The sequence below is a fragment of the Dermochelys coriacea genome, chromosome 1, assembly GCF_009764565.3.
Source record: "Dermochelys coriacea isolate rDerCor1 chromosome 1, rDerCor1.pri.v4, whole genome shotgun sequence".
Lineage (NCBI taxonomy): Eukaryota > Metazoa > Chordata > Testudines > Dermochelyidae > Dermochelys > Dermochelys coriacea.
In genome coordinates this window covers 244,961,058-244,985,664 of record NC_050068.2, presented here as the reverse complement: position 1 = coordinate 244,985,664, position 24,607 = coordinate 244,961,058, and the positions used below count along the sequence as shown (strand labels likewise).

The 24,607-nt window shown below is 42.8% G+C and overlaps 1 protein-coding gene across 4 annotated transcripts in view; it reads right to left on the bottom strand.

The window, feature by feature from the left end:
- ETFBKMT (electron transfer flavoprotein subunit beta lysine methyltransferase) overlaps positions 1 to 24,607 on the bottom strand; it is a 55,791-nt gene that overhangs the window by 12,299 nt on the left and 18,885 nt on the right. Inside the window, exons 1-3 of one of the 4 annotated variants that reach the window (XM_043518281.1) lie at positions 7,025 to 7,347; positions 4,317 to 4,459; positions 1,651 to 2,104 (exon numbers count right to left, since the gene is read on the bottom strand). In XM_043518281.1, coding sequence (XP_043374216.1) covers positions 1,651 to 1,967 — 317 coding nt within the window. In that variant the 5' untranslated portion in view covers positions 1,968 to 2,104; positions 4,317 to 4,459; positions 7,025 to 7,347. Of the gene's footprint in view, positions 1 to 1,650; positions 2,105 to 4,316; positions 4,460 to 7,024; positions 7,348 to 24,607 lie in introns of those variants that run through there. The other 3 variants (XM_043518288.1, XM_043518284.1, XM_043518296.1) reach the window with 3 other exon arrangements.

The window sequence follows — 24,607 nt, the reverse complement described above, 5'->3', positions numbered from 1 at the left end:
TAACCTTAATCCAGCCCTGCTGACACCCTTTCCTCTATGGCAGCCTTGCTCTCTCTCAGATGAACCCATAACTTCTATATGGAGGGGGGTCATAGAAAAGGAGGAGCATGCAGCAGAACCCTGCTTGGATCTGAAGTAATGCAAGTAGAGAGGGTGATTGTGCTCAGAATATTTTTAAGTACCTTGATTCCAATTCAGTGTTTCTTAGATTGCCTGTAATATTGATGTTCACTTTAGAAGTTCAGAAAACAGTTAGGGCCTAAATGCTAGTCCAGCATGGAAATAGATTGCCTTAGTGCTGGAGACAGTTGTCTGCAAGGCTAGGTTAATAAGGTATCTCAGGTTGTATTGTGAAGGGTACTCTGAAACTTCATCATAAGAGAGCTTAGATGTTGTGGAAAACAGTCATTGTGGAAAGAGCATACAAATCCGTAAGTAGCATTTTTCCCCCTCTGCACTGTCCATTTTTCACTTTTTCAGATTATGCAATTAATTACTGAAGTTCTCAAGTCAGCAAAACAGCCAATAGTGGTTAAATCCGCTGGTGAAATGCCAGAGCATTAATTAATGTTGCTAACCAAATGGTTAGGTAGAAAAGGCACCATTTGATAACAAAACATGGAGATGAGATTAACTACAGTACCTAATTGACTTACTGTTTTTAGCAGCACTTTAATTGTGTTGAATGTCAGCCTAATCAACTCTCATAACAGCTGTGAGACCATATTTTTTCCAACTTAAAAAAGCCTCTGATTTTTGCTTTCTTGCAGACAAAAATGAATAAAATGATAAAAATGTAAAATATTAAAAGCCCAACCCAACCCCAAATCAAACCTTTCCCTTTCAACTCAATGGGAGATGGCTGAAGAGTTGGCTGTTTGCAGTAATGACTCATGACTTTTTATGCTGTTAGGTATGAGAAAATACTTCTGGGTGATATAAGAACATTAATAGCCCCTGGGAATCAGAGACAGCATCTGCATTTTGACAGCATACTGTCAGAAAGAAAATATGGCACACAGTTTGTAAATAAGTGCAATACTGTCAGATAAATATAAAATAATCCTGTCTGTGTACATTCCCATCCCCTTATTTAGGATTTTAGAACCAATCTGGATATAGGTTAGGCCTTGTCTATGCTCAAAGGTTGCACCAGCAGAATTCTACCCTTTTCAGTGGACACAGATGTGCTTCCATGAGCATGTTTGTCTCCTCCTGGAATAACCCTAAGTTATTGTGAACTAAGTATTCCCCTCTTGAAGTGACACTAAATGATGTGATTAAATACCTTGCAATATTTTTGTGGAAAATGCAAAAAACTTTCCCACGCATCCAAATTCAGCCCTGGTGTAAACACATGCTACTCCATTGAAGTCAACAGATTTAACAGCCAACAGTTATTCTACATACAGCAGCTGCACAGACTTCATAGTCATCAGCAGAGATAGTACTTGGGACTTTCTATTCCAAAGCCACAAGCTTCTATTACTTGAGCTGAAGGAGAATCTGTGTTAGGTGTACTTGTACTAGGGCTTACAAACGCCTTTGGCTGCAGGCACTAGAGCGCAGTACTATCACAAGCAAATCTGGTATCCTATACAGCATGGGGTGATAGTACATATTTACTCTAGTGGTCACTCTGCACTGTACCTGGAAAGGGCTTGGCCTCCTGGCCAGTAGATTGCCCAGAAGGGGTCACCATAGGGCCACAAGTCAGCTCTTTCTTGCCAGAATCTGCAGCGAGGCGTCAGAAGTCGCAGTTGTATCTCTGGTGTGAGGTGCCCACTGCTACTGACTTCAGTGTTCTCCTCCAGAAATGCTCTCATTTCAGGATCCAGGAAGCTTCCTGGAGTCCTGTGATAGCAGCATCTCCATACCAAAGAGGTGCTGTTACTGCTCCTTGAAGCTTTTGTGAGGACATCTCTACTGACAAAGCCTATAAACCACTTCAAGTACCAGAATACCATGCCTCCCCTTTGGTAAAATCCTTCCTGATCTGAATTCAAAGCACTGCACAGCGAAGGTTGATCTTGTAAGTGTGTGAGGAGACGCGTTTGAAACCAACTCAGAAGCGGTCTCGTTTTGTAGCAATGGATGGCAATTCCTGAAAGCAAGAGCAACGTATTAATGATAAAATATCTATTTCAAGGTTAACAACCATCAATGCTGCAAGAGGCGGCAGATGGATGGGAGTTGCTATATGTTGATGAAAAGTCTCAAGTTTGTCAGGCTTATATTTCCCCATGTCACAGGTCTACAATGTAGTTCCAGAAAAGACAAATCCTACACAGGGGTGGAGAAACTTGGAGGATAGTGGAGTGGGTTTTTTTGGATGGGAAGCAACAGTTCATGTGACAGCTCATTACTCTAATTCTGTTATGGCAGGAGGAGATAAAGTCAACCCAATGGGCCAAACCATGGCTCCACTAAAGTCCATGGCAAAACTCTTATTGACTTCAGTGGCCCTAAGGAAACAAACATGCACTGAGCATAAATTACACCACATACTGTTACTGCTGGGCTTGCCATTTAGATGGACTTGATTTCTAATTTCAACTTTAGACCTTAGATGGCAACTGGTACTGGCATAGCTATGTCAGGCAGGGGTGTGAAGGTATAATCTTTGACCAACAGAGCTGTGCCTGCAAAAGTTCCTAGTTTAGATGCAGTTCTACCAATAAAACTGTGGTTTTGCCACCATAGCTTATTTTACTTGGAGAGGGCAAGTGGAGGGGGCTGCTTCCAGTATAGTATGCTAGAGTAGATATACTAGCAGGGTGCTCTTGGCATAGACCTGGTCTAAGGCTCGGCTACTAATCTCACATTCTGCAGCAGGTATTCCCATCGGGAAGGCAAGAGAGTGAATATTAAATGGCACCTTTGCTACAAAACCCTGAAAAGGTTTGGGGAAGGGTATTACTTTGAATTGTGCTCTACTACAGCGTCTTTGGATACTTAAAATAAAATCCATGACAGGGGTGGTGGCATTCAAGGGAATGAGCCATTAAAGTCATCAAATCAGGGAACTGCATATGGGGAAGTGTCTCAAACACTTCCAAGGACATACAATGTCAGTGGTTGAATTGACAGATTTGAAGATTAAATACACACATTTTTTAGCGTCTGCCTCCCTACTCCCCACAGATAAACACAACAGCAGGATGTTCACACCTATTGCTTTTCAGTGAATGTTTAATCTATGCAATTATGCACAGGCATGGCAGAGAGCCCACGTTGTTGTTATATGTGGCATGAACTTTAAAGGGGCTATAGAAATGCTAATTAAAGGTCCAATGGCTGCTCTGAATTTCTTTATGATATTTATAGTGCTTATAATCTACCCTCCAGGGGTGAGTAAGAAGTATTCCCTGGCAAGTGGAGGGCATTAAACCATCAATTTCTGGGGACTTTAAGCTTTCACTAAAACAAGAGCAGGTTCCTCCTATAGGCTTGTGGAGATAAACATATGTGAGCTGAATGTAAACCACTGTAGGGTGGTCTGCAAAGGGAGGGCTTCAGCACCTGTGCTGAGGCTCGTAGCTTTACCAAGCAGCAGCAGCTTGAACAACACTGGGCAGCTTCATTGTTGCCAATCAAAACACGGGCGGCAGCAGCAACACTGTCATGACTCCAGTCAATTTCACACTGCCCCTAAATGGGACAGATATGAACTACTCATTGGGAGAAAGAAAAGGAGTACTTGTGGCACCTTAGAGACTAACAAATTTATTAGAGCATAAGCTTTCGTGAGCTACAGCTCACTTCATCGGATGCTGTAGCTCACGAAAGCTTATGCTCTAATAAATTTGTTAGTCTCTAAGGTGCCACAAGTACTCCTTTTCTTTTTGCGAATACAGACTAACACGGCTGCTACTCTGAAACCTACTCATTGGGAGGAGGACCCTAAAAAAGAGGCTGTGGCCCCAATTCATTGATGCCCCACAACCACCTTACACCAGCTCTGCCAGCAAAAAGGGGCCAAAAAGCTGTCTTACTGTCCCCTATGGAATTTCCACAATATAGAGGAAGTCCCTGGCAGGCGTAGAACAGGCATTAATTGACCCAAAATGTACACATAGGGCATGGTTATCCATTTCTGCTGCACCCAGAACACTAACTGTGCCTGGGGTGCCACTGGAGTGCAGGACTGGGCCCTTAGTGCATCTTAATTCATGCCTTAAGCTTTTTTAACCTCTGGTCAAAATCAAATCAGGACACTAAGGAGAGCAATGACTATGCTATTATCACTTAGGTCACACCTCTGCTGAAAATTCTTGCTGCCTTTGAAGTTGATGGAAATATAAAGTCTCTCTTACCTCTAATTTTTTTTTCCAGGTGTAGGTACAACGCACCTTATTTTCCATTCAAGAAGAGCTCTATTATTGAATCTCCTGTGGATTTCGATGTAAATGTTGCTTAAAATCCTGCACTGAGTGGGCTGTCAAACTGTGGGAACAATCTGAATGAGCGAGACATTTAAAATCTCTTAATTTTAAAACTATCATTGTAACACAGGCCAAAAGTTTAATCATTAAAGGGACATTGTTAACTTAAAACCTACACTCCTAAAACATGTTATACACACAGTATTGCAAGTTACAGCTAATATTATACAAGTGGGATGACCTGGTAACTATAGGCTAGTTAGTCTGACACCAACACCAGGCATAATAATGGGAAAGCTGATACAGTATACAACCGATAAAGAATTAAAGGACAGGAATATAATCAGCACCAGTTAACATGGTTTTATGGCAAATAGGTCTTATCAAATTAACTGATTTTATTTTTTAAGAAGGTTATGTCTGGACTTTTGTATAGCATTTGCTTAGTACCGCATGACATTCTGATTAAGAAAGAGCACTAAACAATATCCATAGAGCACACATTAAATAAATTAAGCATTGGCTAACTGACAATTCTCAAAAAGTAATTGTCAATGGGGAATCATTATTGAATGGGATGTTGCTATTGAGGTTTCATAGGAATCGGTAGTAGGCCCAATGCTATTCAACACTTTGCTCGATGATCTGGAATTAAATATAAAATCACTGCTGATAAAATTTACAGATGACACAAAAATTAGTGGAGCACTAAATGATGACAACATGACAATTATACAGAGCCATCTGGATCACTTGATAACCTGGGATAAAATATGCTTTAATACAGTCAAATGCAAAGTTATATATCTAGGAACAAGGAATGCCGGTGATGCCGACAGAATGGGGGACTGTGTCCTGGAAAGCAGTAACTCTGAAAAGAATTATTGTAGGATAGTAGTGGACAAGACACTGAACATGAATGAGAAGCTGGGGTTAAAAACAGCTAATGCAATCCTTGGATGTATACATAGGGGAGTGCCAGTATTGCCAATCCCAAATCGTCAAATATCATGAGTCAGGCTCACCAAAAATCATGAGATTGGCTTTAAAATAATGAGATTATGTAAAACTAATACATTAGATGTTCTTTTTATTTGCCTTCTGCTTTTTGAGCTTTTAGGATGCAGTGTACTGGGGTCACATTTTGAAGCTTTCTCCATAGTCACGAGGACTAGAAACATCTTTTTTCTTTAAGAATGAAGGCTGAAATCATCACATATCCACCTGAATCCAGAATCTGGGGCTTTAAGGAAAACAATTATCATGATACCCATGACAAAATCATGGGAATTCGCAACACTGGCCACTACTGAGATATAGGGAGGTAATTTTACCTCAATATAGACAAGGAAGTAATGAGAAGTAGGAAAGTGATTTTACTTCTGAATACAGCATAAGTAAGACACATACTGTGTACATATCCAGTGTTCACATTTAAAAAAGAAGGTAACAAAATTGAAGAAGATTCCAAAAAGAGCTGCAAAAATTATTTGGGGGCTACAGACTTAAATATCCCAACCTGTTAAGAATATCAAAAAGAAGATTGAGAAGTGAGTTGATTAGTGTGTATAAATATCTTCATGGGGAGAAAATACCAGGTACCAAAGGGCTCTTTAAATCAAGCGGAGAAAGATATAACAAGAACCCATGGCCAGAAGCTGAAGCCAGGCAGATTCAAATGAGAAATTAGACACAAATTTTGAATAGTGTGTGTGATTAACCACTGGAACTAACTACCAATGGAAGTGGTGCATCCTCCATATCTTGATGTCTTCAGACCAAGACTGGAAGCCTTTTTGGAAGATATTCTTTAGTCAAACGTAACTTAAGCTTTAGTCAGACACAAGTTATTGGGCTCAGGATAAGGGTAACTGGGTGAGAGTTAATGGCTCATATACTGAAGGTCAGACTACATGACAATATGGTCCCTTCTGGCTCTAAATTCTATGGATCTATGAAGCTGAGAGACATTACACAACGATGTGAAGTTCTGTGGTCTGTGTTGTACAGATGGTCAGACTCACTAGATGATCTAATGGTCACTTCTGTCCTTAAAATCTTTGAATCTATCAAAAGGAGAGGACTTTTTTTTTCAGTTTGTACAGTGCATTTTACAGCACTTTCTTTTATGGTCAATTTCATAATTTCCCGTTTAGTCAGTTTTCCGAGTTGTATGGATTTCTCCTACAGCAACAGGAGAGGAAAAAATCTGTTTTTAAATATAAGAAATGTGAGTGTAAAAACACATACGCTGATAGAAGGACTCAGATAGCACTACCTTTTTTTTAAATTGATTAATTTCAAATTAATTGTGTTCTTTGGATAAAATTAATTCAAAAATAAGGGATTCTTAAAACTGCCTTAAAATTAATCCAAAAGATTGAGACTTGCCAGGTCTGTATCACTGACCATGTATCTCTCTTCCCAGCCTCTCTTAAAAGACTCACGACTTCTAGAGCAGCAAGCCTGCTGCTCAGCAGAGCTTTGTACAGTGCTCTAACAGTTCCATCCCTGTCTTCATTGGCCAGGGGAGCAGGGACTGAGCTAGTAAAAGCAGTCCTCCTTAGGAAAGTGCTGCTAACACTGTGTAACGCTAGTGCAGAAAAGATTTTAACTTTTAATGTTTTTTAAAAACCTACCTTTGTTATTACTGTGACAGCTTAAACCTGGAATCTGTCTGCACAGTGAATCTGTCCTTCTCCATTTTGTTGTTGGTTTTTTGCAACTTGTGTTGTTGCTGTGGTTAGCAAATAGCATTTGCCCGGCTTCTGTTTCCTGTTTCACAAGCACCAGCTCGGTGAGATCATCAGGCTCGTGCTCTGCTTTGGGAGCCACGTGCATGCTTTTTCCCTTACATCCTTTAAAGGGGGCAGTGTTTGATATCGTAGAACTGCTACTAGATCTGCTTTGCGATGCCTGTGTAAAGGAAAAATCTGGCGATGGCAGGGAGACAGATCAGACAGGCCTCTTGCCATCTCTAAAGTTCTGTGATTCTTGGTGAGGTTAGATTGGGATTATATATAGGAATAGGTTTCAGAGTAGCAGCCATGTTAGTCTGTATTCGCAAAAAGAAAAGCAGTACTTGTGGCACCTTAGAGACTAACAAATTTATTAGAGCATAAGCTTTCGTGAGCTACAGCTCACTTCATCGGATGCATTTGGTGGAAAAAACAGAGGAGAGATTTATATACACACACAGAGAACATGAAACAATGGGTTTATCATACACACTGTAAGGAGAGTGATCACTTAAGATAAGCCATCACCAGCAGCAGGGGGGGGAGGGTAAAAGGAGGAAAACCTTTCATGGTGACAAGCAAGGTAGGCTAATTCCAGCAGTTAACAAGAATATCAGAGGAACAGTGGAGGGTAGGGTGGGGTGGGGGGCAGAAATAACATGGGGAAATAGTTTTACTTTGTGTAATGACTCATCCATTCCCAGTCTCTATTCAAGCCTAAATTAATTGTATCCAGTTTGCAAATTAATTCCAATTCAGCAGTCTCTCGTTGGAGTCTGTTTTTGAAGCTTTTTTGTTGAAGGATAGCCACTCTTAGGTCTGTAATTCTTCACTTCAGCAGGTAGGTATTGTCGTTATAAAAACGCTTGTTGAGAGACTTCAACAAAAAAACTTCAAAACCAGACTCCGAGAGACTGCTGAATTGGAATTAATTTGCAAACTGGATACAATTAACTTAGGCTTGAATAAAGACTGGAAGTGGATGTGTCATTACACAAAGTAAAACTATTTCCCCATGTTTATTCCCCCCCCCCCCACTGTTCCTCACATGTTCTTGTCAACTGCTGGAAATGGCCCACCTTGATTATCACTACAAAAGTTCCCCCCCGCCCCCGATTCTCCTGCTGGTAATAGCTCACCTTACCTGATCACTCTTGTTACAGTCTGTATGGTAACACCCTCATTGTTTTATGTTCTCTGTGTATATAAAATCTCCCCACTGTATTTTCCACTGCATGCATCCGATGAAGTGAGCTGTAGCTCACGAAAGCTTATGCTCAAATAAATTTGTTAGTCTCTAAAGTGCCACAATTACTTCTTTTCTTTTTGCGGATACAGACTAACGCAGCTGCTACTCTGAAACCTGTCAAAATCAGAAACAATCCTTGCAGTCTAATTTACTTTTCTCTCTTTGTGTTTCGCTCAACCAGGACACTGAACGTAAACTAGTCAGTTTCATTTTCGGGTTCTCATGTCCTAGCACAATGGTGCAATGTCTGGGGTGCCCATCTTTTGTTGGTTTTTTGAGACCGAAATTCTTATAATTCCATGGTCCTTCATACTTACTGATAACAAGCATTTCCCACACCAGTGTTCTAATTCGTTTTTAGTTCTGCATTTGAAAGTAAAGAACAAAATGAAACAAAAATAATTAGTGTGATCCAATTTATAGTTGATATGTTCCTGTAGGGAAAAAAAGATCAATTATTAGTTATCTGTTATTTGGAAGAAATTCAACGTGTTAGATAAAAACAAAGATAGAATTTGGTAACTGAAAACCATATTATTTTGAGATTGTTTTGCTATGTGAATATTGGCTTCTAAGAAGTAAAACGCTAAACCTCCAATCCTGCACTCACTAAAACAGAACTACTCACAGGGTAAAAACCTGGCCCCATCAAAGTTAATGGAGGTTTTGCCATTGACTTAAGGGGGGGCCAGGATTTCAACCACAGTGCATCAAATTAAGCATGTGGATAAATTTTTACAAGATCAGGGCCTGAATCTTCAATGGCTGATACAGGCTTTAACCACACTAATGCCATTGACTGTAATAGGAGTTATCTATCTAAATTCTATCAAAGTGGAATGGAAAGTGTAACCTAAATTAATGCATATGAAATCTCATTGTTTAATGATATTGTATTTATTTTTGCTACTATTACTATGTACTTGTGTTTTATAAGATATCTATATTCATAAAACTCAAACTCATCAGCACCAAATTCGATAAAATATAGTATCATTTTCTTAAAAATCTGAGTATCTGTCATACAGATGTGAGATGAAATTTCTAACTTAAAAAAAAAAAGATTTTGGAAAAACTCTTGCAAACTGGTATAAACTAACCCTAAATTTAAAAATGTAAATAAAAGAAATCCAGATGGGAAATGGATTTACACCTTGTACCTATTTTTAACAATAGTGAAGTTTAGTTGTTTTTTTTTCTTTACTCACTCATAGAGCCTCTGTGAAATAAAGTTAACTCAGTCTAGATCAGGGTTTCCCAGCCTTAATGTAACAGCAGCCCCTTTCAAAGGGATTTACTGGGACCATTCCCTCCCCTTGCAAACAGATACTGTATCTGTCCCTCAAGCAAATTTATAGTATGCTTCCCCATTTTCCACTGAATGCATCCGATGAAGTGAGCTGTAGCTCACGAAAGCTTATGCTCTAATAAATTTGTTAGTCTCTAAGGTGCCACAAGTCCTCCTTTTCTTTTTCCTTCTCACAGATTCCCCTCTGCTCTCAAACTGTCTGTCTCCTCCACCTTTGTGTTTCCCTTCCCCACCTGTGGGTTTCCCTCCCAATGGATTTCCTCTGCCCCAACACCAATTTCCCCTAAAATCCCCTCATCTGTCTTTTCCTGAGATCTGCTCTGTCCTCCCCAACCTCTCTCCCAGCACTGCCTTTGTGCTTTGAGACTGGGAAGAGGGGGTGTCAGGAATCAGGGTCTGCAGCAGAGCCAGTCTCCAGGCAACCTAATGGGCACAGCTGGCCTGCAATAGGCTGCCTGATTGGCTACACCCTCTGACTGCTGGGAAGAGTCAGCAGATCAGCTTTTCAGCCCAACAGCAAGCTGGCAGCTGCTCATAGCATTTACCCATGTCTGTGATCTTGCCTGTGTGACTAGCCCCGCTTCTCTCCAGGTAACCTTGCTTTGACTCCTGATTTCTTACTCCAGTTCTGACTCTAGGCTCCTATTCCTGGCTACTGACTCCTGCTCTACCCAAGGCCCAACTGCCCACATCTCAGTTATTAACAGGCAGCAGGCCTCCTCTCTTCCTTCCCCGTCAGTCCAGCCATGTGGTGGAGCAGCAGCTTCCATTTACCAACCCCCTTCTGTGCAACCCAAGGGTGAAAGTTGGACTCTTGTCTCTTGTTCCCACTGCTGGCTGAATTTGGTGCTGCCTCCTTGAGGGGCTGATCAGCAACACCTGCCCCTCCACCTCCCCCCCCTGGAGGAGAATGGAAGGAGTGGTGGTGCTGCAACACATCCGGGATCACTTGAGGCTGTGACCTGCCTTTTTCTACCCCCCTTCACACATGTGCATGCCCCCTGAAGCTCCCTGGTGATATGCTTTGGGACTCTCAACTAACAGCCTAGGAATCATTGACCTACATCATAAACTGAGGTTTCAGAGTAGCAGCCGTGTTAGTCTGTATTCGCAAAAAGAAAAGGAGTACTTGTGGCACCTTAGAGACTAACAAATTTATTAGAGCATAAGCTTTCGTGAGCTACAGCTCACTTCATCGGATGCATTTGGTGGAAAAAACAGAGGAGAGATTTATATACACACACACAGAGAACATGAAACAATGGGTTTATCATACACACTGTAAGGAGAGTGATCACTTAAGATAAGCCATCACCAACAGCAGGGGGGGGAAGGAGGAAAACCTTTCATGGTGACAAGCAGGTAGGCTAATTCCAGCAGTTAACAAGAATATCAGAGGAACAGTGGGGGGTGGGGTGGGAGGGAGAAATACCATGGGGAAATAGAAAAGGAGTACTTGTGGCACCTTAGAGACTAACAAATTTATTAGAGCATAAGCTTTCGTGAGCTACAGCTCACTTCATCGAATGCATCCGATGAAGTGAGCTGTAGCTCACGAAAGCTTATGCTCTAATAAATTTGTTAGTCTCTAAGGTGCCACAAGTACTCCTTTTCTTTTTGCGAATACAGACTAACACAGCTGCTACTCTGAAACATGGGGAAATAGTTTTACTTTGTGTAATGACTCATCCATTCCCAGTCTCTATTCAAGCCTAAGTTAATTGTATCCAGTTTGCAAATTAATTCCAATTCAGCAGTCTCTCGTTGGAGTCTGTTTTTGAAGCTTTTTTGTTGAAGTATAGCCACTCTTAGGTCTGTGATCGAGTGACCAGAGAGATTGAAGTGTTCTCCAACTGGTTTTTGAATGTTATAATTCTTGACGTCTGATTTGTGTCCATTCATTCTTTTACGTAGAGACTGTCCAGTTTGGCCAATGTACATGGCAGAGGGGCATTGCTGGCACATGATGGCATATATCACATTGGTAGATGCGCAGGTGAATTAGGTCTGTGATCAAGTGACCAGAGAGATTGAAGTGTTCTCCAACTGGTTTTTGAATGTTATAATTCTTGACGTCTGATTTGTGTCCATTCATTCTTTTACGTAGAGACTGTCCAGTTTGGCCAATGTACATGGCAGAGGGGCATTGCTGGCACATGATGGCATATATCACATTGGTAGATGCGCAGGATTGTCTGGCTATGTAGACTCCCTCCTCAGGCCCTTCGTTACCAGCACTCCCAGCTATCTTCGAGACACCACCGATTTCCTGAGGAAACTACAGTCCATTGGTGATCTTCCTAAAAACACCATCCTAGCCACTATGGATGTAGAAGCCCTCTACACCAACATTCCACACAAAGATGGACTACAAGCCGTCAGGAACAGTATCCCCGATACTGTCACGGCTAACCTGGTGGCAGAACTTTGTGACTTTATCCTGACCCATAACTATTTCACATTTGGTGACAATGTATACCTTCAAATCAGCGGCACTGCGATGGGTACCCGCATGGCCCCACAGTATGCCAACATTTTTATGGCTGACTTAGAACAACGCTTCCTCAGCTCTCGTCCCCTAATGCCCCTACTCTACTTGCGCTACATTGATGACATCTTCATCATCTGGACCCATGGAAAAGAAGCTCTTGAGGAATTCCACCATGATTTCAACAATTTCCATCCCACCATCAACCTCAGCCTGGACCAGTCCACACAAGAGATCCACTTCCTGGACACTACGGTGCTAATAAGCGATGGTCACATAAACACCACCCTATATCGGAAACCTACTGACCGCTATTCCTACCTACATGCCTCTAGCTTTCATCCAGATCATACCACTCGATCCATTGTCTACAGCCAAGCGCTACGATATAACCGCATTTGCTCCAACCCCTCAGACAGGGACAAACACCTACAAGATCTCTATCATGCATTCCTACAACTACAATACCCACCTGCTGAAGTGAAGAAACAGATTGACAGAGCCAGAAGAGTACCCAGAAGTCACCTACTACAGGACAGGCCCAACAAAGAAAACAACAGAACGCCACTAGCCATCACCTTCAGCCCCCAACTAAAACCTCTCCAACGCATCATCAAGGATCTACAACCTATCCTGAAGGACGAGCCATCGCTCTCTCAGATCTTGGGAGACAGACCAGTCCTTGCTTACAGACAGCCCCCCAATCTGAAGCAAATACTCACCAGCAACCACACACCACACAACAGAACCACTAACCCAGGAACCTATCCTTGCAACAAAGCCCGTTGCCAACTCTGTCCACATATCTATTCAGGGGATACCATCATAGGGCCTAATCACATCAGCCACACTATCAGAGGCTCGTTCACCTGCGCATCTACCAATGTGATATATGCCATCATGTGCCAGCAATGCCCCTCTGCCATGTACATTGGCCAAACTGGACAGTCTCTACGTAAAAGAATGAATGGACACAAATCAGACGTCAAGAATTATAACATTCAAAAACCAGTTGGAGAACACTTCAATCTCTCTGGTCACTCGATCACAGACCTAAGAGTGGCTATACTTCAACAAAAAAGCTTCAAAAACAGACTCCAACGAGAGACTGCTGAATTGGAATTAATTTGCAAACTGGATACAATTAACTTAGGCTTGAATAGAGACTGGGAATGGATGAGTCATTACACAAAGTAAAACTATTTCCCCATGGTATTTCTCCCTCCCACCCCACCCCCCACTGTTCCTCTGATATTCTTGTTAACTGCTGGAATTAGCCTACCTGCTTGTCACCATGAAAGGTTTTCCTCCTTCCCCCCCCTGCTGTTGGTGATGGCTTATCTTAAGTGATCACTCTCCTTACAGTGTGTATGATAAACCCATTGTTTCATGTTCTCTGTGTGTGTGTATATAAATCTCTCCTCTGTTTTTTCCACCAAATGCATCCGATGAAGTGAGCTGTAGCTCACGAAAGCTTATGCTCTAATAAATTTGTTAGTCTCTAAGGCATCATAAACTGAGTTGCTGAGTACAAAAGTACAAGTCTCTTGTTCTAGAATCCTTCTGACACTCAGTATGACATTTAGCAAACATCCTTTTAAAGGGGGTCTTGCTTGTGCTCTGAAGTGACAACTATAAATCTAAAAGTTTTTAAAAGTAAGGCTGGTAATCGCGCTATGTCTTAAACCTAGATCTGCCCAAATCTCTTAGGTTATGAGGCCATCTAGTGATCAGCTGGTTTAGTACAATTAAGTGTCCTCTGATGTGAAAGCTTCTTACAGACCTAGGAGTTTCATTTAAACATGGATGATACTTCTGGATATTTTGGCAGAATGTAGCATGTCCTTACTGCACCTCACCTTTGTCTATTGTGCCTGCAGTGAAGCACAAAATGATCAATTTACGATTGAGACACTTCACTGTGGATGTACTTGTACAGGCAGATTTCAACTTGCAGGTCTGTTACTAGATGTGGCAAGTGAAGAACTATAGTCAAAATTAAAAGAACCAACATTCACAATAAATCAAGATGTTTAGCCACACACGAGATATGATCTAAAAATTCCTAAAAGCCTCCTTATAAGGAATAATACATTCCTATACGATACTATTCATTCTACAGCTGAAATGAAACTGTGGCATTTTGCGTCCAAGCTGTTGAAGATGCTGCCTGACACTGCAGAAAGAAATTTGACAAGGAGGTCTTGCCCATTTGCTCAAACAACAAGAATAAAACAAAAAGAATGAGACACTTCTCAGGTACAATCATCCTAAACTTCTGACATGAGGCTGCTAAGCTTCTATTTGAACCTTGGTGAAATGTTTTAACATCTAACATGCACGCTTCAATAACACGTTGTGGGAATTCAAAAATTCTTCCACAGTCACTATCGTCTGTGTGATTGGTTGACTGAGGAAAAAGAGGATTGATGACACAGCTTCACAATACTGTCCAGAACTCCCAGAAAGACTGTGTCTCTACATTTATAAATTTAGGCTTCTGATGTGATATAAATAAAACATCAAACACTCTAGCACATAATTTTTAAAAAATCTATACAAATCATAAGCTAACCAGCTGATGATCTCCAATAAAACTTCCCTAACGCATAAATATCATCCCCTATTAAATTCGTCCCACTCCAAAAGATCAAATAAACTGATTAGACTTTCAAGGCATGCTGAAAGACATTAGTCCTGGGTTATTTGGGACCAAGGTGAGGAGCAGGTTTCAAAACTGATAGGCCCTCATTACCAGCCCCTTCTCACTTAAACTGAGATTTCATCTTGAGCGTCTCTGCTGATCATAGCTGTCACTGTATTTGTATTCAACCAATGTAACTATGCTGAAATTTGCACTAAGGATGAGGAGGACTTTGAGCAAAACATAGCATAAACTTTGTACATCAAGAGACGGTACGAAGAGACACTAAACTTACAAAAGCAATTGAAGGCGGTTTCAGAGGGATTTGTTAGATTACTGCCTGACGAGGAAATCTACCTCAAGCTAATTAACAACAAAAAAATGGAACCACCATAAGGATGGAATAGTTCATTCCTTCGCTTTTAGCATTTAAAACTGAAGATCCAGTTTTGTATCTCAAATCTATGTTTGCAAAGAAGGTTATCACAGTTTATTGCATCACAATAGTAAAAAATGATTGGAATAAAATCACAGGGGTCAGGAAAGTTGAATTCAGAATGCTGCCAATTTTTAACAGACTTGCACTCTCATCCAGCCGCTTCTGAATCAGTCGACTGCGTTTTTAGCATATTAGGATCAGTTCAAACTTCATAGTTGGTTAGATGCTAAAAAAGCAGTAAATTTGCAAAACTATACTGGTAGCTAAAGGCAAATACAAAAGATCAGGGACCTACCTGATTAGTTGGTAAACGAGGACTAGAGTCTTATGCGTTCTTTAATTTTACTTACAAAATTACAAATTCCACACTTTGGACAATATGTGCCTTTCTGTGTTTTTGAGAAATTAATATACTGACACAGTGAACCACACAACATGCTTCATTTAATTTGTGTTTCATTTCACAAAAGCTTTGTGTGTTGTCAGTATGCTTAATGCCGCCTTCCCCCCCAAAAATAACAAATGAGTTCTAAAAATAAAAGGAGTACCTGTGGCACCTTAGAGACTAACAAATTTATTTGAGCATAAGCTTTCGTGAGCAACAGCTCAATTTATCGGATGCATTCAGTGGAAAATACAGTGGAGAGATTTATATACACAGAGAACATGAAACAATGGGTGTTACCATACACACTGTAAGGAGAGTGATCACTTAAGATGAGCTATTACCAGCAGGGGGTGGGGGGGTTAGGGGGAGGAAGAAAACCTTTTGTAGTGATAATCAAGGTGGCCATTTCCAGCAGTTGACAAGAACATCTGAGGAATGCGGGGGAGGGGAGGGGGAATAAACATGGGGAAATAGTTTTACTTTGTATAATGACCCATCCACTCCCAGTCTTTATTCAAGCCTAAATTGATTGTATCCAGTTTGCAAATTAATTCCAATTCAGCAGTCTCTCGTTGGAGTCTCTTTTTACTAGTAGATTATGAACATTTGCCTGAAAGTCTGAAGCAGCAGGGAGGGAGGGAACTTTTAGGATATGACTACACTCCTAAAAAAACCTCACCTATGGCAGTGTCTCAGAGCCTAGGTCTCTTGGGACTCATGGTTCAGTGCTAAAAATAGCTGTGTACATGTTCCAGATCAGATCTCGGAAGCCTGGTAGGGAGTGGGTTTCAGAACCCAAGCTCCAGCCCAAACGGGAATGAATACATGGCTATTTTTAGCATGGTAGCATGAATCCCACCAGCCCAGCTCTGTAGAACTAGGCTTGGAAATACTTCCGTGGCATTGTTTTTTGCAGTGTATCTGTACCCTCAGTGGGCACCAGCAGGGTCTACATGGGCCAATTAGTGCACAACATGTTGCTGTGTATTAGAATTTACCTGTAGTGCTCATTCCTGCACCAGGTAGACCAACTCTAAGGCACTGAGGAGCCTACATCTCACTGAGAGTCAATGACATTTAGGCTCTTAAGCACTGAAGTCACTTTTTACAATGGAACTTAGGTTCCTAAATCCCATGGGGGCTTTAGACCATTTTATCCACAGTCCCATTGGAACTCGTGGCAACTCGCTGGCATGATTTTTGCCTCCCCTTGGGCTGACCGTGGAGAGAAGAGACCACAGAAAATGATCAATCCAGGCAGCCAGCAAGCACATCCCTGGTCAGCCAGACAAGGTGGGGCTTGTGTCTTTAAAAGAGGCTGCAAAACATACTCCAACCACTCCTACATGAATTTCTTGCAGCTGTGGATTCAAAGTGCTCTCAGCTGCAGCATGGGGCTGTGGCTGTCAAGGAAGCAGCTGCAGACTGAGGCTTAGCCACTTCCATGTCACATAGCTGCTTATACTACTATGCTGAGAGACATGCTGAGAGATTTCACTAGCAGAGTGAGTGCTAGGTTGCCATCTGGCTTCCCCTGAATGTACCTGTCCTAGTTGTATGGATTTCCCAGTCAGTCCTCCATTGACTCCAACTTGGTCTCCTGGGTCATTTGCAGAGGGTCTCCTTCCATCAGGCTTAGACTGGTTGCAGGGGTGAAAGTAATATAAAGGACTTAATGGTACGCAGGACCGGGGTCCTGAGCAGGGGGTCGGGGCCTCAACCTGAAGAGGCAGGGCCTTTAAATCCCAGGGCCCTTTTAAATTGCCGGCCTGGGGAAGTTGCCCCCTGCCGGTACGGTCAGTTGTATACCGGCTTTTGCTGGTACACCATACCGGACCGGACTGGCTTACTTTCACCTCTGACTGGATGCCTATGTATCCAGGAGTTGCAGGGGCATTTAGTGTCACAGCAATCTGCAGAAAGCAGCTGTTGGATGAATGGAGAAGCTGCAACTCCCCCCGCCCCCACCAGATGAACACCAGTGCCCTAAACAAAGCGGCTCCAGCTGGAGCAGCAACAGATGAAGTGGAGGGGGGCTCTGGAGCTGGGCCTGGGAACGGGGGAGAAGAGCCTGGGGAAAGAAGGAGGCCTTGCAGCTCAAACTGAGTGACAGGAGGTGGCTAGTGCAACAGCTTCTGTGTAAATAGTACAGTACAATGCTTTGGCTGCAGCCACACCAATGCTTCAGCGGCATGATCTGTCCTGCTTCTACAAGGGGAGCTGTGCCCCTTAGGAGGCCCCTGAGGAAGGGAGAGCCTCTGGAACTTGGTGAAAGATGAGTCTCCACGGGAAAGGAACATCTCACTGACACTGGAGCACCTCCAACTTGGCCTCCAGCCGTGGACTTGCCACCTGGCTTCCAGTTTACATCTGGCTGAAAAGTTCTGAAATTTAGCCATAAAAACTTCACTATCTTTCAATCTGCTCTACTCCATGGTCTATCACCAAGGGGTGCTCACACGGAGCACAGCCTGGCACTAACTATCCACAGACTATAAGTTCCCTTGGCCACATATGAATGGGGCCACAAACTGGCCTATACCAGCACTTTGTCTGCAGGAACAGGCCCACAACCACAAAGGATCCATGTTCAGTGGTATACCTGTCAATGCGCCTGTAGTAAGGAATGCTTTCTAGGCATCATAGGCTGGCAGCTATTCTGACCCTCACTGGGGCCTTAGGGCACAGAAAATGATAAAGCGTTGGGCCAGATGCAAGACAGGTGGCACCCAGTCAAAACAGAGTTACTAAGGTTACTAAGCCTTGTCCAAGGTGGCCAGTTCTAGTACAAAGTGTCTCTTTTGTAGGGCTGTGTTCACTGTTACATTGCTGGCGGCCTTTGAGGTGGGCAGTATAGCTGCAGGCCATGATAGGGGTTCTGCTCTTGACTGATTTTCAGTGGAGTCCAGAAAGCATGGACTCTGGTGATGCTACTCTAAAAATGGCAGAATGGCTCCATAGTGTCACCAAGCCAGCCTGCTTGCAAATGCCTTGAAACTTATTTTCAATTCAACCAAGCATGAAAGGGCTGCTGTTCATGCACATAGACATGGGGGTAGCCTTCTAACTTGCTGTTAATTTTCAGTGGCATTTTGCAAACCATTGACTTTTCTGGGGGTTTCTCTCTCTCTCCTGCATGCACACCCCCTCCAAAATTAAATTAGCACCCATTACTCAAGGATGGGGCAGCTCCCTCAGCCTTATTAGCCCGTCTCAATGATGCACATGTCCCATATCCAAGCTAATAGGAAGTGCTTTTCAGACTGCTGAGAGCTGATGTTCACCTAGAGGACATCTGACCTAAGCATCATATCTTATGTATGTGCCTCAAATGTTCCAGAAACTTTCATCCCAGAAGAAACCCTCCAGTTCAAGTATGGATATGCAGTCACAGTATTGTTTTCTGGACATAAAAACAAGCAACTGAAAGGAAGTAGGGCTCTCAGTGGAGGATTTGAATTCACACTCTACATCTTCAGATGTATGCACTAGGAATATTAGATGTCACTGGTGCACCATGTGAAGTTGCACTGCATCTGTCCAGGCTACAATGAGTGTGCCTGTCAGTGAAAACCAGCAAGGAACTGGAATGAGCATCCCTTGAGAAGAATTCAGTGGGAGTGTATTGAATGACCACATCTAGTCTCAATGGCTGTACTGGTATGCTCCAGCCTTCTTCCCTAGCAAGTACAGCCACATGCCAGGAATCCAGTGGCTGCTGGGAAATGAAGCTATTTGCATTTGAGCATGAGTGGAAGTTTCTGGGACATAAGAACATTACGTTAGAGTATCTCAAGCTCTTCCATCCCAAATCATGCATTTGTCAAAGACTGGTTTGGACTTATAGATTCATAGATACTAAGGTCAGAAGGGACCATTCTGATCATCTAGTCCGACCTCCTGCACAGCGCAGGCCACAGAATCTTACCCACCCACTCCTACGAAAAACCTCACCTATGTCTGAGCTATTGAAGTCCTTAAATCATGGTTTAAAGACTTCAAGGAGCAGAGAAGCCTCCCTCAAGTCACCCATGCCCCATGCTACAGAGGAAGGCGAAAAACCTCCAGGGCCTCTCCAATCTGCCCTGGAGGAAAATTCCTTCCCGACCCCAAATATGGCGATCAGCTAAACCCTGAGCATATGAGCAAGATTCACCAGCCAGATACTACAGAAAATTCTTTCCTGGGTAACTCAGATCCCATACATCTAATATCCCATCTCAGGGGATTAGTCCTGAATATTTAAAGATCAATTACTTACCAAAATCCCATTATCCCATCATACCATCTCCTCCATAAACTTATCGAGTAGAATCTTAAAACCAGATAGATCTTTTGCCCCCACTGCTTCCCTTGGAAGGCTATTCCAAAACTTCACTCCTCTGATGGTTAGAAACCTTCGTCTAATTTCAAGTCTAAACTTCCTGGTGGCCAGTTTATACCCATTTGTTCTTGTGTCCACATTGGTGCTGAGCTGAAATAATTCCTCTCCCTCTCCTGTATTTATCCCTCTGATATATTTATAGAGAGCAATCATATCTCCCCTCAACCTTCTTTTAGTTAGGCTAAACAAGCCAAGCTCCTTAAGTCTCCTTTCATAAGACAAGTTTTCCATTCCTCGGATCATCCTAGTAGCCCTTCTCTGTACCTGCTCCAATGTGAATTCATCCTTTTTAAACATGGGAGACCAGAACTGCACACAGTATTCTAGGTGAGGTCTCACCAGTGCCTTGTATAACTGTACTAAAACCTCCTTATCCCTACTGGAAATGCCTCTCCTGATGCATCCCAAAACTGCATTAGCTTTTTTCACAGCCATATCACATTGGCAGCTCATAGTCATCCTATGATCAACCAATATTCCAAGGTCCTTCTCCTCTTCCATTACTTCTAATTGATGCGTCCCCAACTTATAACTAAAATTCTTGTTATTAATCCCTAAATGCGTAACCTTACACTTCTCACTATTAAATTTCATCCTATTACTATTACTCCAGTTTACTTGTTCAACCTCAACCTTCATTCGTGGTTTAAGGAATTCTTAGCAATTGGTTTGGGAGAGGCTGCACTAGCTGTCTCCTGCTGGGTGTAAATCTTGCAGATTGGCCTGCTTGTGCTACAAAGTCATAGGCTTGGTCTACACTACAAAGTTAGGTCAATGTAAGTTGCCTTGTTTTGACCTATGCCTGCATATGTCTAAACTTAAATTTGTCTCCAACCAACATAAGAGTCCTGTTACAGCAACACAGGAAAACCATCTCCCTGAACAGTGTAGACCTATGGTCAACCTACTTTGGTCTACACAGTGTAAATGTAGACACTGCATGACTTATGTTGACCGTAAGAGTTCTTCAGCCATTTCCCACAATACCTCAGTCCCATGTCAGTGATAGCTCTGCTCACAGTTTTAAACTCCAGTGCCTAGGGTCACAGTAACTAGAAGTCCCTCCCACCCCCCTTTAAAAATCCTACATGGTTTTGTAATGCCTTTTCATGATTGCCCACCTCGGCAAGCACTCCTAGTAGTTGAGCCTTGTTGTGTGCAACTGCCCAGCCAACTATGCCGGCTCCATGCACTAAACATGCTCCTGCCTGGAGCAGACAGAAAATACTGGATCTCCTGAGCCTGTGGGGGAAAAGAGTCAGTGCAGGCACAGCTATAGACCAGCTGTAGAAACAAGGACATCTATGAGCAGATTGCACAGGGGATGCAGGAAATGGGGTACGACAGAGCTCAGCAGCAGAGCCATGTGAAAGCAAAGGAATTTCCCCAGTGATATCACACGGCAAGAGAGGGCAACAAGAAATCTGGTGCTGAGCCGCAGACCTGCCGCTTTTACAGTGAACTGCACACCATACTTAGCGGCGACCCCACCAACACCCCAGAGACAAGTGCTAATACCTACAAGGAGACCAAGACCAAGGCGCTTTTCTCTGAACAGTGAGGAAGAGGAGGAAGGGGGAAATGCAGTGGGGGACTCCAACTGTGTTACAAACCAGGAGCTGTTTGAAACTCTGCAGGAGTCTAGTGAGTCCATCGAGCACGGATGAGCCTGCTGATGAAGGAGCTTGGTTAAGGAAAGAAGCTTAGTTATGTACATGCATTTTTTCTTACAATGTTTTATTTGTTTTTCCTTCCTCCTTCCCCCCGGCATTTAAAGATGGCGTCTGATTTACAAGTTTACAATCCCCAAGTTTACAAGACAAAGGTATCAACCACACTGCTTTACTGGTATATTGTGAGAAACTAAAAAGTTAGGAAGTAAATTCAAAACAAATTATTGACCCATAGTAGAGCAGTCCAGTTATATGATCTGCATCATTTTGATGTCCTGAGCTCAGGAAAAGGTGGAGTCAGCATTTGCTTTTCATTTCCTTGTTGGGCTAGGCGATGGAAGCAGAGGGGCATGTGGAGCACTTTGTTTATGTGAACAGGGATGTGCCTTTTATCCTCCTGAGACATCTCCATTCAACTTCCATGGAGATACTCCGCAATCCTCTACTGAAGGTTTCTAGGGATGGCAGCCTCCTCTTTTATGGTAGGACACTTTCCCATGCCACTCTGATGAGTTTGGCTGGCACCATTGCAGAAAATAGGCTAACGGCATATGGGCCCAGGCAGCTTTGGTACACCAGTAGCAGCTGGATGCTCTGTGCTTTTGTGACCCCCCAGGAGTGAGAGATCAGCCAAAATCACTTCTGCCTGTGAACAATAGTGCCAGTATTCACTGCTATTGCCCTATATTTGTAGCCATGGAATAGGGGCCGGAATTGTATAGCTTCATGCAACAGAAAACCCCACCCAGTCCCACCAGGCTGTGTTTACCAGGGTTGGAGCTGGAGTGTGTTGCTGTGCTGAGGTGCTCCAAAGCTGAAGTGTCACTAAGTGTTTCTTTTTTAAAGTATTTAAGGGAGCACAGGCAGGGAATTTTGTAACTTACTTTTCCCTTTCCGCTGCGACTATAAATCCAGTGATAAGTCTGTCTGTTTTTAACAGAAGCTTCTGGAATGGTAGCCTTGCAGAGGGCCCCCTCCACTCCCACAGAATGCATGTTCCTGATGAGGATGAGGGAGGAGAAGTTCTAGGAGTTCCTACAACCCAGTGAAAAAAACCAGAAAGGACAGGCGAAAGGCCTGCGAGTCCCAGCTGCCCAGGAGGGGGAAATGCACCAGGACGTAATGGGTCCTCTTAGGTAGCACACCAAAATGCTGCAGACCCTGGCTGACGTACAGGTCCAAAAATCCTAGACTGCCCACCTGTTGAAGTCCTTGGAGAACTCCATGCTTGCTGCTCTCTATATCACCTACAGGTTTCAGAGTAGCAGCCGTGTTAGTCTGTATTCGCAAAAAAGAAAAGGAGTACTTGTGGCACCTAAGAGACTAACAAATTTATTTGAGCATAAGGTTTCATCGCAGACTGCATCCTTACCCCTACCCTCCATGCTGGGTGGAAGAGGGGCAACAAGGAAAACCAGAGCTTCACATGCACGGACCTGTGAAAACCACAGATTGGTGTGTGTATGTAGCCATAACAGACTACATTGGACTCCCTTTTTGGTTACACAACTGGACATCAACATTTACTTACTTTTCAATAGGAATGTTAGAAGGTCATGACATTGTTATGTTAGAAGTTTGCATGACCGTGTACATGTTTCTTTGCACTTTGATTTTGTGCACTGCATTTTTGCTCTCAAATATCTTTATTAGTTCACAACAAATATTACAGAATGCATAGCAGCAGCCACGAAATCAAACAGGACTTATAAATGCATACCAAGCACCACCGACTTCATAGCATCAGGAAAACACCCAGCCATCTGCATAAACGTAAAGCAAGTGACCCCACCCAATCGAGGGCAGGAGGCAAAGCCCCAGGTCCAGCAGTATTTATAATTTGAAGCAGGCGCAACAGAATAGATAGAGCTGGAAAAAAAACCCAAATACATAATTTAAATTACACAAAGCAGACACTATCTCCAGACAGAATGACTCCGGAATATGTTTTTGTCGAGTGAAGTGTCGCTAACATCGCTTACTCACTAGATTAGATCTTAGCGAGAAAAACATCCCAATGGTTTTAGCTGCATATTGTGTACTGCATAATACATTCTGCACCTTCTGAGCCAAGAGCTGAAGCTTTCCTTGGTGCTGTCCAGATGGCCAACGTACAGCTTCATGAGAGAGTGGAGAAAGGGGTAGACCGAGTTTAGGATTTCCTCATCACCAATTGTCATAAATATAAAGGGAAGGGTAGCCACCTTTCTGTATACAGTGCTATAAAATACCTCCTGGCCAGAGGCAACATCCTGTTACCTGTGAAGGGTTAAGAAGCTCAGCTAACCTGGCTGGCACCTGACCCAAAAGACCAATAAGGGGACAAGATACTTTCAAAGCTTGGGGGAAGGAAGGCTTTTGTTTTGTGCTCTTTGTTTACGTGTTTTTTCTCTCTTGGGACTGAGAGAGGCCAGACAGAAATCCATCTTCTCCAACCCATCCTAATCCAAGTCTCCAATACTGCCACCAGTATAGGTAAGCCAGGCACGGCGGATTAGTTTATCTTTTGTTTTATGTGAATTTTCCCTGTGTTAAGAGGGAGGTTTATTCCTGTTTTCTGTAACTTTAAGGTTTTGCCCAGAGGGGGATCCTCTGTGTTTTGAATCTGAATACCCTGTAAAGTATTTTCCATCCTGATTTTACAGAGATGATTTTTACCTTTCTTTTTTAAATAAAATCCTTTTTTTAAGAACCTGACTGATTTTTCCATTGTTCCAAGATCCAGAGGTTTGTGTCTTTGATCATTTCGTAACCAATTGGTTAGGATATTATTCTCAAGCCTCCCCAGGAAAGGGGAAGTGTAGGGCTTGGGGGGATATTTTTGGGGGGAAGACGTCTCCAAGTGGTCTCTTTCCCTGTTCTTTGTTTAAAACGCTTGGTGGTGGACAAGGACAAGGCAAAGTTTGTACC